We start from the raw sequence: 17,838 nt of genomic DNA, 5'->3' as shown, positions 1-17,838 counted from the left end.
CCCTCCCCACACCTACTTTACCATCCTTGCCCCCATTCTGGTTCAAGTTACCACCATCTTTTACCTCATCCTCTGCAATACCCTTCTTACTGATCTTCCAGTAAAGTCCTCTCTTTTGTGTAAGTGCCAAAGGGAGTTTTAAACAATGTAAAAAATCACCAGTCTCAAGGCTTCCACTGTAACTAAACTAAAATCCAGACTGTTTCCTGTGGTCAACAAGGCCTCCTTTGTAAGATGACCCCTGTCTGCCTCTCCAACCTGCTCTTAGCACCCTTTTCATCAGGTTCCAGTAGGGCCGCCACACCCATGCTGACCCCCTTTCTAGTCTTTGGACAAGCCGAGCTCTTTCTCCTTTTTTTAAAAAATAAATTTATTTATTCATTTCTAAATTGATATTCAGGGTTTACTTTTTTTCAGGGTTTACATTCTTTTTCTTTTAAGCTTTTTTTGGATTTATTTATTTTATTTTATTTATTTTTGTCTGTGTTGGGTCTTCATCGCTGTGCGTGGGCTTTCTCTAGTTGTGGCAAGCAGGGGCTACTCTTCGTTGTGGTGCGCAGGCTTCTCATTGCGGTGGCTTCTCTTGTTGTGGAACGTGGGCTCTAGGCGTGTGGGCTTTGGTAGTTGTGGCTTGCGGGCTCAGTAGTTGTGGCTCGCAGGCTCTAGAGCTCAGGCTCAGTAGTTGTGGCGCACGGGCTTGGTTGCTCCGCGGCATGTGGGATCTTCCCGGACCACGGCTCGAACCCATGTCCCCTGCATTGGTAGGCAGATTCTTAACCACTGTGTCACCAGGGAAGTCCCAAGCCAAGATCTTTCTTACCATAGGGTCTTAGAAGTAGCTTTTCCTCTCCTGGAATGCTCTTCCCCAGAATCCTCAAATGGCATCTCCTACTTGTAATTCAGAACTCAGCTCAAATATAATCTCTTGAGAGAGGACTTCCCTGGCTACCTTATCTAAACTTTACTCTTTTCCTTTTTTACTTCTATCATATCACTTGTTATAATGATGACTTGTTTAATATTTGTTTACCTTTTTAACTGATTGTCCTCTCTCACTGGATGTCTGTGCCATGTGGGTAGGAACTTGGTCTGTCTAGTTTACTCCCCGACCCTAGGTCTTAGAATCACCTCTAGCTCACAGTAGGTGTTCAATGAACATTTGTTAGGTCAATGAACACAGAGTTAGACAGTTAGATGCGCTGACATGAACTAGTGAAAGATCTGGGCTGGAGATAAAGATTTGGGGATTATTTTAAAAATAAATCTTAGGGCTTCCCTGGTAGCGCAGTGGTTAAGAATCTGCCTGCCAATGCAGGGGACACAGGTTTGAACCCTGGTCTGGGAAGTTCCCACATGCCACGGAGCAATGAAGCCCATGTGCCACAACTACTGAGCCTGCGCTCTAGAGCCCACGAGCCACAACTACAGAAGCCCGCATGCCTAGAGCCCGTGCTCCGCAACAAGAGAAGCCACCACAATGAGAAGCCTGCGCACCGCAATGAAGAGTAGCCCCCGCTCGCCACAACCAGAGAAAGCCCTCAAGCAGCAACGAAAACCCAACGCAGCCAAAAATAAATAAATTAAAAAAAATCTTAATAAGCAAGGAATAGAAGGGAACTTCATTAGCTTGTTAAAGTGATCTACAAAAAAATCTACAGCATGAAAGAAATAATGAAACATCAAAATAACCCTTTAAGAATGGAAAAAAATAAGGGTGCCCACTACTACTTCTATGCAACTCTGCTGGAGGTCCTAGCCAGCACAGTGAGGCAAAAAGAGAAACAATGTATCAAAAGAAAGAAATAGAAACACCTTTATTTAGACTTACATTATTTACATAGAAAATAAAAATAATCTATAAATTGTTAATTTAGAGTTTAGTGAGGTTGCAGGATCAAAATACAAAAATCAACTGCTTTTATTATTATTATTATTATTTTATTATTATTTGCGGTACGCGGGCCTCTCACTGTTGCGGAGCACAGGCTCCGGACACACAGGCTCAGTGGCCATGGCTCACGGGCCCAGCCGCTCCGTGGCATGTGGGATCTTCCCGGACCGGGGCACGAACCCGTGTCCCCTGCATCGGCAGGTGGACTCTCAACCACTGCGCCACCAGGGAAGCCCCTCAACTGCTTTTTTTTTCAACTGCTTTTTAAAATAATTTTTTATATACCAGAAAAATGCAGACTATCTCATTATTCTAAGCTTATTTCTGTATGTAAATGGAAACAACCATTCTGTCACTACAAAACTCACTGTGAACCCAGTGAATTAAAAAAAGAAAACATCCTATAGAAAACCAAAGCATATTATCATGATAGTTTAAAATACAAAAAAAGGACTTTCCTGGTACCACAGTGGTTAAGAATCCACCTGCCAATGCAGGGCGCACGGGTTCAAGCCCTAGTCTGGGAAGATCCCACATGCAGTGGAGCAACTAAGCCCATGAGCCACAACTACTGAAGCCCGTGCTCCACAACAAGAAAAGCCACTGCAATGAGAAGCTCACCCACCGCAAGGAAGTGTAGCCCCCACTCGCTGCAACTAGACAAAGCCTGCATGCAGCAACAAAGACCCAACACAGTCAGAAAAAAAAATCCTAAGGCTATCCAGAGAAGAAAAAAAAGTAGGTCACTGAGGTCACTGACAATGGAATAAGAATCAACAGCAACACTGGATGCTAAAAGACAATGGACCAATGCTTCCACATTTTTGAAGAAAAAATATTTGATTTTAAACATAAAATTCTGTACCCAGCTAAACTGGCACTTAATTATGGATGTTTAAAATAATGGCATTTTCAGCTGTTATTATAAGGACTTGGAAAATTTGCCTCATGTATACTCATCAGAAGTTATCTGATAATATGCTCCAGCAAAAGAAGGGAGTCACAAAAAGTAATTAGACTTGATCTAGGATGCAGTAGACTCAGCCCAGGAGAGCAGCCAAGGGGAGTCCTAAGAAGACTTCTATGTAGGAAGCATAGCCCAAAGCAACCAGCCCAGGTTAGAGAGTAACATAGAGACTTCTAGAAAGGAGAGTTTCAAGGAAAAGGGCTTGATAGGATAAGTGGTACGATAGCACTAGGTGGGATAGGGAAGGGAAGGATATTAATTATAATCAAGATACTGCAAGAAAAAAAAAGTATAATTAGAAACACTAGGCCTCCAAAAAAAAAATCTGTGTAAGGAATGAATATAATCCATTATAGTATTTGACTCTCCTATTCAACATTTACAAATACACAATTGTGTAAAAACCATTTATTGCTATAACTAAATATGATAATTTAATAATTTAGGAGAATAAAAGATGGAAAGTAGCATGACAGTTAAATCCTTATCAGTTACAATAAGAATAAATCTATAAGGTCTAAAATGGATAAGGCAAGAAAAAGCATTATATCATTTAGAATAAATGGAGGTAACTACGAGGAGAAACTGCTAAAAGAGTTAAAAGGGATTGCGTTTGGTAAGCAGGATTTAGGAATGGTGAAGGGCACATGTGAGAAATACGTTTGTTTTTCTCTATAATCCTTAATACACTGGTTATGAACTATGTGTATTTACTACTTTGAAAAAACTAAAAATTTACTTAAATAGAAAGAGTTTTGGTCCGGAAAGGAGGGATGGTGTCAGAAACGGATTTTTTTCTGGTAAAGCTAAGGAAGCTTTAGAGCTCCCCTGAAGGCTGGAATTTGTTTTAGGTGAGAGAGGAAACCATGTTGCAATCAAGCAGAATTTCTGATAACCTGCCTCAAGAGATCTCAGAGAAAGGGAACAATTTTCCAAGCATACAGTTATTTGTGGTTTATTTTCTCATTCTAAATAGACAATCATATTCAAACGCAATTAAAAAATTTTTTTCCCTAAAGAGAGTCCTTCAAACGGAGTAAATTTTAGGCTTCACAAAACCTGGGTTAGCTCCAGGGAGTTGTTTCCCAAAGGAGTCCAGATTCACCTTTTTTTTAAATGGTAGATTTATGTTTTTATGCAGATTCACTCTTTTTTTTTTTTTTTCTGCACGTTGGCTTTCTCTAGTTGCGGCGAGGGGGGCTACTCTGTTGTGGTGCATGGGCTTCTCATCGTGGTGGCTTCTCTTCTTGCAGAGCACCAGCTCTAGGCGCATGGGCTTCAGTAGTTGTGGCACGCGGGCTCAGTAGCTGTGGCTCCCGGGCTCTAGAGCACAGGCTCAGTCGTTGTGTCGCACGGGCTTAGTTGCTCTGCGGTATGTGGGATCTTCCTGGACCAAGGCTCAGAACTGTGTCCCCTGCATTGGCAGGTGGATTCTTAACCACTGCGCTACCAGGGAAGCGCTGCTGATTCACTCTTAATGTTTATTTGTTCCTTTTAAGTCTTGTTTTAGAGGGAGAGTGAGGACAACTTTTTCAGTAATTTTTGGAATCAAGAAACTGTATTAGAACCTGGTCCTCCTCTGGCTACCCTACCTGGAGCTCACGGAGACTGTAAGACCTTTGAGGATAGGAACAGAGCTGTGTTCTCTGTGTCTTCTACAATTCAGGTACAAAGTTAATGCAGGTTCAGTAAATATATATATATATATGTATATATATATATATATATTTTTTGGTACTTGGGCCTCTCACTGTTGTGGCTTCTCCCGTTGCAGAGCACAGGCTCCGGGCACGCAGGCTCAGCGGCCATGGCTCACGGGCCCAGCCGCTCCGCGGCATGTGGGATCTTCCCGGAACGGGGCAAGAACCTGTGTCCGCTGCATCGGCAGGCGGACTCCCCACCGCTGCGCCACCAGGGAAGCCCAGGTTCAGTAAATATTTTTGAAGGAACAGATACATTTGAGTGCCATTAGGTATCATTTTTCCTTCTGTTCCATCTCTTTATTAAGACTCTGTTATGCAAGGCAGAAAGCTGTGGGAATGAGGATGAGAAGAGATAGAGCGGGGTAAGGTTGCTTTTTCCAAACCCTAGATCCCGCACTTAGACTTTACATAGTAGATGCCTTTCTGCATATTTTGTACCGTGTATATCAGATTTTGCTAATCTCAACTCACTTTACACATAGAGATTATTAACGGTGTTTAAACATTTTGTGCTATGAGATGCAGAACATTTTACTTATTTCAAGAATCTTTTCGTGCAACTTTCTGTAAAGTGAATTACCAGCATATCTGAAGTCTATTTTGGAGGTGTGCTTAAAATGGGGCACACCGTGTATACTAAGTTCGCCTTTAACAATGACTAATTCGCACACCATATGTGGAGTGTTAGATAGCTGTTGGGCGCTCGCCAACAACTAGGCATCTACCACTTCTTTTGGCCCCTTCACTCTCAGACCACCTGCTTCGACCCGGAGGTGCTGTCTTGACCCTCCGCGACCTCTTTGTCATGGCGTCTGTGGGGCGTCTCCCGCCGAGGCCCCGGCACCAGGCCAGGCGGCGACCTTCCCAAGATGGCGGCGTCAGCGGCCACTGCGCGGAGGGGGCGGGGTTCCGCCTCCGGAGGCGGGGCAGGGAGCCAGAGGGGTCGGCCTAGCGGGAGGGCAGCTTCCGAAGTAGGCAGCCCCAGCGCGCCTGCGTGGAGCGACCCTGCGCGCAGTGAGGCAGTGGCGGGGGAAGGCACCGGTGGGGCCGACTGGCGGGTTGAAGGAGGGAAGCGGGCGAGCGAAGTCCCAGTGCGCGCCGCGGCGGCACGGGTACCCTCCCCTTCCGGGCGTGAGGCGCTGTGAGGAAAGCTGAAGCGAGCTGACTCGCACCGGCAGCGAGACGCCGCTACCGCCGCCCCAGCCCAGCGTCCGTCGGCTTCGGCGCTCCCGTCGTGGGGGCCCGGGTTCCTCAGCACACCCAGCTCGAGCAGCCCCAGAGCCTGTCCCCAGTTCTTCAGAAGCCCCGGCGCCAGCCCGGGCCCTTGGCGGGGAGGATGACGGAGCTGCAGTCGGCACTGCTACTGCGAAGACAGCTGGCAGGTGAGCGGGCGGGTGGAGGGGCGCCGGCCCGGGCCGCGATCACGGCGAGCAGCTGCCTGCTCCTCCTCTCCTCCTCCTGGGCGCTCCCGGGCGGGCGGCCGGACGGGCAAGGGGAAGCGGCAGCCCCCGGCGAGGCCGGGAGCGGGCCTGCGAGGTTGGGGAACCAGGGCGCCAGTCCCAGCCGGGCCCATCACTTCTTTCCCTGCTTTCTTAGGGCATTAGGGGCGGGGACGCGCCCCAGCCTCGGCCCCAGGACCGGGCCTGCCGCCCCGGGGGAAGGAGGGGAGGTTGCCCCCTCCCCCACTGTTCGGTGGGACGTTGCGGGGGAGGGGCTGTAGGTCCACAGCCCCGGCGGACCCTCCCTGGAGGGGCGGGTCCGGGCTCAGGTGCTGCAGAGGCCGCCGGCCCCCCGAGGCAGGAAGAGCCTCTGGGCCGGGCCGGCTGCGCGTCCGGGGCTCGGCTGTCGGAGCCGCGGGCGGACAGCCGGGGGCAGGGTGGGCGAAAGGAACTGGCCTCCGGGTGAGGCGCGCCAAACTTCTGCTCAGGCAGCGCCGGGTCCGCGGAGTTGTGGCGGACAACAAAAGCCCCGGCCTCCGCGGCCTCGTCGCGGGCGCGCGGGGTCTGAGAACCCTGCGGGGCGCGGGACGCCGCCTCGCCTGCCTCCGCCTGGCACGGGCTCCGGCTGCGCCGCCCGGCTGGGGGAGGGTAGGAGCGGGCCGAGCCGAGAGCCGCTCGCTGGTCGGCTCGGGGCTTTGTGCTCCGAGCGACTCCGGCTCCTGTGCAGGCCTGCGGGTCCCCGGGGCTGAGGCCCGCGGGCTCTGGCTTGGGGCGGTGGCCAGTCTGCCTCCCCAGAGGTGCCTGCGTCCCCCCTCCCCCATTGTCCCGGCCTCCGGCCGTTTGCGGCTTCCAGGTTGACTTTTTAGGGGGTTGGCTCCGACTCTGCTAGGACTGTGTGAGTGGAGCATGCGCAGTGGGGACGGGGACGTACGTGTGCGGAGTGGAAGGGGGGAGGCGGGTCGGTGGCTTCACAATGCCGCCCCACGTGCTGCCAGATTTAAAGAGAAATGAACCAGCAGTTAAGCACTGCTGCCCAACGCCCAGCCTGTGTCCTCCTCAGTTCTGACGGATCTTCACCTCCCCACTCCACAGCCCGCGGCCCTGAGCCCTCGGCAGAACCCAGAGGCTGAAATGAAGACATCTATTTTTGAAATAGGTTTACTAAGACTTAGGTTGAGGTGTTAGTTAAATCACCTTTATGGCTTCTTAAGGAAAAGGTTGTCAGGGGCTGTTACAGGTTGTATAATTAGGTTTATTATTAGAGCATGAGCAAGCAGGTTTGGACAAGTACTAAAGTTCTAAATGCTCAGGGAGAGTGACGGAGTGAATGGAGAATTTCTAGTGATACCTGTGTCCATCGCAAATGTATTGGGCAAGCAGTGAAAGAATAACTTTATTGCATCTTATATTTGCAAACACACGTTACTCTTCTGTGTATTTTTCTGGTTTGTTTGGTTTTGGAGGAAGGAATTAAGATGTTCTTTTTTCTCCCTAAGAATACTTTAAATCAGAATAAGTTTTAATTATGTGGTGGACTGTTAAACAGTATTAAAATACTAAATCAGTATTAAGACAGTACTCAACTCTTTCATAATGGGAAAGATACATATTTTAAAGGTGTAAAAGAAGTTAAGCAGTTACTAAGATAGTAAAGTATGACTAATAACAGTGTTATCAGTAGCAGTGTTTCAAAATTCTTTCCAACCTATTTGTGAACAGGCTGTAAATTTTGATAGCCACTTGGTTCAGTTTTGCTCTCTTTTACAAGATTAATCCCACATATTGATAAGACATTTCCCAAAGCTCTTTCTTAATGGTTGACTTTTTGATAAGGCACACCAAGATATGCTTTAAGTTTGGAGGACAGAATGATTTAGTTTGTAATTTTTCACGCCTCATTATAAAGTTACTTAGCTGCTGATTAATTTTCTTGTCTTTTTGATCAGACACAATGGACTGTTGTTAATATTTTCTTAAATTTTTGAAGGTTAACATGCTCAAAATGTATAAAACAGACCAAGGCCAGTGTATTAAGGAAAATGTGAAAATATCAAGTTTATTGGGAAGACTTGATAAAACTACATACTGAAATAAAGGCCCTGTTGTATTTTAGTCGTTAGTAGTACATTGTTTGAGCTTTTTGGTTTTTCAGATATCATTTGAAAACAGGAAAGAATGGTAAACTGTAGTCTCTTGAAATAATTTAGAGTGAACTTTTGGAAGGCTTAATAATAAATGCTTTGAAAATCTTGAAATGTATTGAACTGAGTAGACACACAAACCTAAGCCATTCTAGCTGCTAGAATTTCAGAAACTTAACAACAACAGTGGCTAACAATAGTTACATTTATTGAGACCGTAGTCTGCCAGTCCTGAAAGATTTTACTTCATTATTTGAGGGGAGAATTTATTGTGTGTGTGTTGTGTTTTGTTGGTAACTGTAATGAAGAACATGGTGACTTTCTGAGTGAAGCAGAATGGTTCCTTGGGTTGCAGAGTTTCTCAGCCTCAGCACCACTGATATTTTGGGCTGATTATTGTTGTAAAGGCCTATACTATGCATAATAGAATGTTTAGCAGCATTCTTGGCCCCTACCCACCAGATGCCAGTAGTACACCTCCTCAGTTGTGACAACCAAAAATGTCTCTGTTGCCAGATGTCCCCTGAGGGACATAGTCATCTGAGGTTGAAAACTCTGGTTTAAGGTGTTTTAGTTAAGACCATAATGGCCATTGTGAAGCAAGTAAGAACACCTAACAGATTCATGAAACCAGATAGGTTGTGTATTTCTTTGTGGGTATTATTAGACTATGACTTACTTCTTTGCGAATTCAGCAGTCACAGTTCAGTTTTTGCAGTGCATAATGCTAAACACTAAGAAATCCCACAGTACAGGAGATCATTTAATTTTTTTTTTTTTTTGAAAAGGTGTTGTAAGCAGTGGTTAAAAATACAAAGAGTATAAAAAAGGTTTAGTCTTTCCATCCCAACCCAGGCTGCTTTTCTTGGAAGCAGCCATCATCAATAATTTCTTGTGTGGCTTCTTATACTGTATATGTTTATATAGCTATGTATGTTTATATATATGTTTATACGGGCTCACGTTTACTGAGGACTAGCATAGCATCTACCAAGCATTTCGCTGAGAGCTTTACATATATTATCTCATTTAATCCTCCTAATAAGGAAATTGAGGCTAAGAGAGTATCAATAACTTGCCCAAGGTCACACAGGTAGTAAGTGGTGCTGCTAGATTCATATTCAGGACCTTCTTATTAGAGACTTCGTTGTTTTTAATTGGCTATATTGTCTTCCAGGGAGCAACAGTTTAACACAATTGTGAAATATGGTTTTATAAATTTAAATATTTGAGCTTAATTTATCCAGTAACTACCAAAATGATTGGGGAAATGTTCTCATCTTAATAAAATTTTATGTACGAAATAATGCACATTAAAATCTAAGTGATATTCTTAAGGTAATAATAGAAAGATGTTTTAGCCATTGTCACTTTACGACCAACGTTCTGCAGAATGTGGTAGATTGAAAGTAGCGCTAAGCTTTTCTGTGTTAGCAGTTAACTGTGAGAAAATAAGTTGGACTAATTGGACTTATTCCCTACTCTAACCATACTAACTTTTACTTTATGATAAACGTTTATAAAGAATAAGAGGATTTTTTTTTTTAAGATCACTTGAGTTTTTTTTAACATTGACAGCACAGTTGCTTTCTCATAGGTACCTGTCATCCCCGAACTAGCAAGAAGAATCTCTTAAGCAGTAACAATAAAATAATTGAACTCCTTTTACTGTAGAAATTTTGATTGCATATTTTAAAGTAATCTGCAACATTCCCAAATCTTTGTCTCCTTGTCTACACATGTAAGTAGGTTGTGATGAGTTAGTTATGTGTGTTTCTCAGATTTATGTGCAGTAAAATCACTTGGGAGTATGTTAAAAATACAGATTCCTGGCCTCACCTTCAGAGTATTAGTCTACATGTCCAGATGGGGCCAAAGAAAGCCCAATTTTTAATATTTCTCATTGGCCTTTCTAGAATGTATTGGCATTCTGACATAAAATTTCATTAATAATCTTAAAGTAGCAGAAATAGAGTAATTGATTATTGACAGGGATACCCTAGTGGTAGAAGATTCTAGGTGATGAGCAGAATATTAATATTTGTATACTAATAGTTGTTTACCCACATATTTAGAAATGGAAGAAAATTATAAAAGTAAGTTTATATTTCATCAAACTACTAATTGTTTAATAGAGTTTGGGAATTTTTATATCCAGAAATCATTACACTGTTATAGAAATAATGCAGCTACTATATGCTGTCAGAAAAAAAGTATAAATGAAACAGACATTGTGGTTGAGGGAGGGGTGTTGGATGATTTGTAATCCCTGTAGTGGAGGGAGCATCAAGGAATTATGCATCTGATGTTATGTTTCAGAATCTTATTTCAAAATATGTACATATATTGAATCGTGTATACCTTAAACACACGCAGTGTTATATGTCAATTTTATCTCAGTAAAGCTGGGAAAAAAGTCTAGTTTTTTAGTGAGTAAGTGAATTTTCTTAACATTAGGGAGTAAATGTTTTAAGTTATAATTTGTGTTACTCTGAATATTTTTGATATATAATGAAATTTAGTTGTTTATACAAAAGTAAACTACCATTACTTATAAAGTCAGAATGAAACGTACTTACTTGTCTTTTGTAATGGAAGACCTCACTTTCTCAAGTACTGCTTAATATATTAAAATACTGAAGTAAACTCTAATTTGTACATATTAGTATATTAGTATAATCTGTACTTACTATAAAGTAGTGCCAAAGTATATGGTTTTATTATATAGTTTGAGTTAATACACATTATATTTGGTGATATGTGTGCATATAAATGTACATTAGATGCCTTCATTATTGATAGAGTGATATCGAGTGAGGAAAATCTGAAAATCCATTCACTACTACTATATTATTGTTGCTTTTTGACTTTTCAGGTGAAGAGTGTTTGTATATATCAAGAAGACTTTCAATCCTTGGGTTATTTGATCTTGTTTACCTTAGTGCAAGTTTCTTTGAGGAGGTCATGCTAATTTATTGTAAATTGTAGTGTGGATGTGCTCTTGCTTCAAGCAAGTAAAATGCTAAGCATTCTTTTATTTTAATGGACTCACTTCAATTTAGGATGAAGGATTTTTTTTTTTTTGCGGTATGCGGGCCTCTCACTGTTGTGGCCTCTCCCGTTGCAGAGCACAGGCTCCGGACGCGCAGGCTCAGCGGCCATGGCTCACGGGCCCAGCCGCTCCGCGGCATGTGGGATCTTCCTGGACCGGGGCACGAACCAGTGTCCCCTGCATCGGCAGGCGGACTCTCAACCACTGCGCCTCCAGGGAAGCCCAGGATGAAGGATTTTTGCATTTCTAAATTATTGAGAAATATTTTTGTTAGAATTTAAAACACTAGATGACCTGCAAAAGTCTGTTTAATGCCATCCTTGACTGGTTTATAGGAAATAACTTTTCAGAGAGGAAAGCATAGTATATGCTTATGGAACCAGTCTGGCCAGGTAAACATAGTATAGTTATATTTGGTTGAAGGCATTTCAGCCACAGAAAAGTACAAATAAAAAAAAGCAAATATTTTGCAAATTTTGGTAATGAACATGAATTATTGGTATGAACAGATAAACGAGGGAATAAGAATAAAATGCGTCTTTAGGAAATAAGAGATATACATGTTAAAATAGAGAATTAAAAATTTTTTTACCTAGTGCAAGATAGTATTAGGCTAATTCAAGTAAATCAGAATTTTTTTTTTTGGCTGTGCCACGTGGCTTGCGGGATCTTACTTCCCTGACCAGGGATTGAACCTGCGCCCTCGCAGTGAAAGTGTGGATGCTAACCACTGGACAGCCAGGGAATTCCCTAAATCAGAAATTTTTATCAGTGCTGCTCCATTGATAGATTCTGGCCCTCAAAGAAACAGCTAGGAAAAAATTCTGTAGTTTATTGCAGTTGCTAGAGATGTGTACTTTTCTTTATGATGTTAAGTTCTAGAATATTTTTGAAAAGTTAATTTTTGTAAGTGGAAATGTTTACCTTTTATTGATGTTCTATATTAATGTCTAATAACTTAGAAAAACTGCTACTCTTCCTTCTCTGCTTTTCTTCGCCTTTCTTGTCCATTGGTTAGGGATCTGTTAAAAGTATAAACAACAAAACCTAAAAATGCCCTTTATATTAGAAGACACTTTTGATTTGCTTTTGAATGTACTTACACTTTAATTATATTATCAATTTCTTATATAAGGTGTATTTTAATTACAGTTTATATTTTAAGACCAAGTAATTCTAGGCAAAGTAGACATGGCGCCAAAAGAATGATCTATAAAAGGAAATATTGGTAAACTGGACATCATCAAAAAAAAAAAAAACTTTTGTGAAAGGCAAATGAAAAGACAAGCTACAAACTGGAAGAACAAAATTGCAAACAACCTGACAAAAGACTGATCTAGGAAATACAAAGAACTCTTCAAAACTCAACAGTAAAAGAAAACAGCCTGCTTAGAAAATGAGCAAAAGACATTTCAGATGGCAAATAAAAAGTTGTTCAACACCATTAAACACCAGGGAAATGAAAGTTGAAACCGCAGTAAGATATCACCACATACCTATATAGAATAGTTAAATTAAAAGAAATTAACACCAGATGCTGGTCAGGGGAGGCAGAAAAACTTCATCTCTCATACATTGCTGGTAGGAATGTAAGATGGTACAGTCAGTGTGGAAGCAGTTTGCAGTTTCTTGTTTAAATATACACTTACCATACAACCCATCAAGTACACATTTGGGCATTTATTTTAGAGAAATGAAAACTTATATCCTCATAAAAACTTACATGCAAATGTTCATAGTAGCTTTATTAGTAATAACTGCAAACTGGAAACAACCCAGATGTCCTTCAATGGATGAGTAAACTGTGGTACATCCATACCATGGAATATACTACTCAGCAATAAAAAGAAATATACCATTGATACACAAAACAACTTAGATGATATCAAAAGAATTATGCTGAATGAAAAGTTAATCTCAAAATGTTGCATATTCTATGATTCCATTTATATAAAATTGTTTTTTCTGTGTGGTAAAAAACATAAAATTGACCATCTTAACCATTTTTAAGTGTATGGTTCAGTAGCGTTAAGTATATTCACATTGTTGTGAAACAAATCTCCAGCTCTTTCATCTTGAAAAACTGAAACTCTATACCCATTAAACAACTCTCCCTTTCCCCCTTGACCTAGCTGCTGCTAACAACTGTTTTACTGTTTCTCTGCTTTTGATTCATATAAGTAAATTCATACAGTATTTTGTCTTTTTGTGACTGGCTCATTAGTGTAATGTATGTTGTAGCATATGACAGGATTTCCTTCCTTTTAAGGCTGAATAATACTCCATTGTCTGTATATACCACATTTTGTTATTCCATTCACCTGTAGATGCATTTGGGTTGCTTTCACCTGTTAGCTATTGTGATTATTGCTGCTATGAACATGGATGTGCAGATATCTCTTCAAAATCCTGCTTTCAATTCTTTTGAATATATACCCAGAAGTGGGATTGCTGGGTCATATGGTAGTTCTGTTTTTTTAAAAAAAAACCTTATTTTTAGAGCCGTTTTATTTTTCTTTATTTTTTATTTTTTTCCATTTTATTTTATTATTTTATTTTATTTTTTGGCCACGCGGCATGGCTTGTGGGATCTTAGTTCCCTGACCGGGGATTGAACCTGGGCCCCAGTAGTGAAAGCGCCAAGTCCTAACCATTGGACCACCTGGGAATTCTCTTTACAACAGTTTTAAATTCACAACAAAATTGAGTAAGATACAGAGATTTCCCATAGTACCCCCTGCCCCCACACAAGCTTAGCTTCCCCCAATATCAACATCCTCCACCAGAGTAGTGCATCTGTATTGAGAAGTTTTATTTTTAATGCTTTTGAGCGACCTCCATACTGTTTTCCAAAGCAGTAGCATCATTTTACAATCCCACCAACAGTGTACAGGGCTCCAGTTTCTCCACTTGTTCTCCAACACTTGTTTTTTAATTGTAGCCATCCTGATTGATGTGAGGTGATATGGTTTTGATTTGCATTTCTCTGATTATTACTGACATTAAGCAACTTTTCCCATCTTGGTTGGCCTTGGTAGATCACCTTTGGCAAAATGTTGATTCAGGTCCTTTACCTGTTTTTAAAATCAGGTTATTTGATTTTTTGTTGTTAAGTTGTATATATTCTTTATTACTATGAATATTAACCTTTTATCTGACACATAATATGCAAATATTTTCTCCCTTTCCATAGGTTGCCTTTTAACTCTGATTATGTCCTTTGCATAAAAGTTTTTAAGTTTGATGTAGTTCCAGGTGTCTATTTTTGCTTTTGTTTCCTGTGCTTTTGGTGTCACATCCAAGAAATCAGTGCTAAGTCCAATATCACAAACCTTCTCTAGTAGTTTTATAGTTTAGGTCTCACGTTAGGTCTTTAATCCGTTGTGGGTAAATTTTTGTATGTCATATAAGATGAGGGTTCAACTTCATTCTTTTCTGTATGAATATCCAGTTTTCCCAACACCATTTGTTGAAGAGACTTCCCTTTCCCCATTGAATGGTCTTAACACCCTTATAAAATTCTTGAAATGACAAAATTGTAGAGATGGAGAATAGATTAGTGGTTTTTAGGGATTAAGGATGGTAATAGTGTGTTGCTATAAGGCGGCTACGTAAATGATCTTTGTGGTTATGGAACTGTTTCTGTCTTATAGTGGTTACATAAATCTGCAAATGTGATAAAATTGCATAGAGCTATACACACACACAAATAAGAGTGATACAATAGGAATAAAGTGTGTGGATTGTACCAATGCCAATTTCTTGGGTTCGCTATTATACGATAGTGATGCAGGATGTTAGCATTGAGAGAAACTGGGTAAAGGGTATAGGAGATCTTTCTGATCTGTTTTTTCCATTGCCCTATAAATCTGTGTATTAAAATAAAAAATTTTAAAAAGTCACTTGTAACCAGAGCATTTTTTTTTTTTTTTTTTTTTTTTTTTTGCGGTACTCGGGCCTCTCACTGTTGTGGCCTCTCCCGTTGCAGAGCACAGGCTCCGGACGCGCAGGCTCAGCGGCCATGGCTCACGGGCCTAACCGCTCCGCGGCATGTGGGATCTTCCCGGACCGGGGCACGAACCCGTGTCCCCTGCATGGGCAGGCAGACTCTCAACCACTGCGCCACCAGGGAAGCCCTAACCAGAGCATTTTTATCAGTCTTTTTTCATGTAGAGAACTCCTTTTTAAACTTACTATTCATAGTTACAAACATAGCAACATAATTGCCATAACAACACTTTCAAGGAATAGGAAGTTGGAATTGAGAAATCTGTAGTTTGAGGTAGAAATTCCATCTTAATTTTAAATAATCCTCCTTTAAACTTCTTGTGTTGTCGTTTGGAAAATGGAAGAGAGGATCAGTATAAAAGCTCATTTATTGGGCTTCCCTGGTGGCGCAGTGGTTGAGAGTCCGCCTGCCGATGCAGGGGACACGGGTTCGTGCCCCAGTCCGGGAAGACCCCACATGCCGCGGAGCGGCTGGGCCTGTGAGCCACGGCCGCTGAGCCTACGCGTCCGGAGCCTGTGCTCTGCAACGGGAGAGGCCACAACAGTGAGAGGCCCGCGTACCGCAAAAAAAAAAAAAAAGCTCATTTATTGAGCTCTTGAGTTGCGTTGAGAAATGCTGGGGGAATGCAAAGATAATTGATATGGTATTCCTGCCTTGAGGTGCTACATTTTGTAGGCGTTGATGGACATGTAAACAAAGTTATAATGCAACATAAGTACATATTGCAGTATAAGTGTAATGCAGTATAAGTATAAAACATACATGTGGAAGGAGCAGAAGGTAGCACTGAGGAAGGAGTGATTAATTATGGGAGAGTACAGTGAAGTCAGGGAAAGCTTTATAGGAAAAGGACTATATTTTAGATACAGCAGGATCAAGATGTCAGTTCTTTTAAGAGCATTAAGCTATATATTAAAAAAAAACCTTTGCATTTAGCAGTGTAGAAAAAACAGTAATTAGAATTACTTAGCATTACAGAAGTCTAAAGTTGACAGATTTAAAACAAATAGATATTTATGAAAGACAAATAACCCTGTTGAAGATTTCCAAGAAAGTGGTCTGGGCACAACTTTCAAGGGATGGCAGTAATTTGTAATTAAAAAAATTTTGTAAAGAACTTAAGTCTGCTTACTTCACTAACATATAAAAGAGGGAAGAGGGCAGGAAGGAAACAGGTTACTCTTCATGATCCTAGACTTTCCATATGTGGTCACATTCAGTTCTTACAGCAAATGTTTGGAGTAAATATTATCACCTTTTTGAGATAAGGAAATTAAGGTTTATATTATATCTGGTATTTCACCAAGGTAACCCTGATGGAGCTGGCTGGCAGAAATATATCTGTCTGCCGATGAAACCCAAGTCCTTTCCATATCAGTAGTTTCTTTAACATTTGGGGGCTTCTTAGACTCCTTTGAGAATTTAGTAAGCATTAAAGACCTTCTCCTGAGAAAAATGCATACAATTTTGGGTATAATTTTGGAGGTTTTTCTGATCTCTTGAGTGAAGCTCATTTATGCACATATAATACTGTCTCTTACATCATTCAGCAAATTTGATGCCTGTTTTGTATAGTCTATAGGGATGCCAGATGAATAAGTTATTCTTGTATTCTAGGAACTCTGTAGTCTGTAGAAAATCCTCAGAGGGCTGCTTTAAAATACTGTATCAGAGAAAGTCAGGGAAAGCTTGCTTCTTCTACCTGGAGGGCTTTTGAGGAGTTGGTGGCATTTGTGCTTGACTTTTAAAGGATATGTAAAATTTGATCACATAAAATAGGAAAGTATTTAAGGCTGAGGGAAAAGAACAAGCAAGACGGAAAGCTTGTTCTGAAAACAATTCAGTGTGGTTGGAGTATATGATAAACTGAACTAGTGGGAAAATAATATTTGGAAAGGTTGGTTTTATTTGTGGAATACCATAAAGATACTGAAGAATAGAGTCACTGAGGAGGGGGGAAGTGATGTGATCCGAAGTATGTGGGACCCGTGCTTCTCATTATCTGTGGTGAAAGACCAATTTAAAAAAATTTTCCAGGGACTTCCCTGGTGGTCCCATGGCTAAGACTCCATGCTTCCAATGTAGGGGGCCCAGGTTCGATTCCCTGGTCGGGGAACTGGATCCCACATGCCATAACTAAGAGTTTGAATGCCGCAACTGAAAGATCCCATGTGCGGCAACGAAGACCCGACGCAGCCAAATAAATAAATAAATATTAAAAAAAAAAAGTTCAATTCATTATATAATATTTTAAAAAGCAATAAAAAATGAATTATTAGAAAAATGAAATAAAGACAGATTTGAGCCCATATTTATAATATTAGGTTCATCGTATAAAATGACTATCAAATTGCTATCTGAGTTTCAAAATGCTTCCTTTGGCTGGTGGTCAGGGACCATTAACAGTTTGGTGGATTGGCACCAGTTAAGGGACCACACTTCAGCATTGCTTTGGGCAGAGTGGAGAATGATATTAGACTACGGTCTCTCCATAAGGACAGAGATTTTTGGTTTTGTTTATTAACTGACATATCACAGATGCCTAGAAGGGTGACAGAAACAGCAAGCAACCAGTAAATACTTATTGAATGGATTAAAATTACCTTTCTGGATCTCCCCACCCCCCCCCACCGAGG

At 41.4% G+C, this 17,838-nt stretch overlaps 1 protein-coding gene across 1 annotated transcript in view; it reads left to right on the top strand.

Annotated features, from left to right (window-relative positions):
• The first annotated feature begins 5,529 nt into the window (after positions 1–5,529).
• Positions 5,530–17,838, top strand: part of UBE2G1 (ubiquitin conjugating enzyme E2 G1) — a 104,592-nt gene continuing 92,283 nt past the window's right edge. The window contains exon 1 of the mRNA XM_024736378.1: positions 5,530–5,943. Coding sequence (XP_024592146.1) covers positions 5,898–5,943 — 46 coding nt within the window. The 5' untranslated portion in view covers positions 5,530–5,897. The remainder of the gene's footprint in view (positions 5,944–17,838) is intronic.

The sequence above is a fragment of the Neophocaena asiaeorientalis genome, unplaced genomic scaffold, assembly GCF_003031525.2.
Source record: "Neophocaena asiaeorientalis asiaeorientalis breed wild unplaced genomic scaffold, Neophocaena_asiaeorientalis_V1.1 scaffold129, whole genome shotgun sequence".
NCBI classification, from domain to species: domain Eukaryota; kingdom Metazoa; phylum Chordata; class Mammalia; order Artiodactyla; family Phocoenidae; genus Neophocaena; species Neophocaena asiaeorientalis.
The sequence above is the reverse complement of the archived record's forward strand: the minus strand, read 5'-3'. Positions and strand labels throughout refer to the sequence as shown.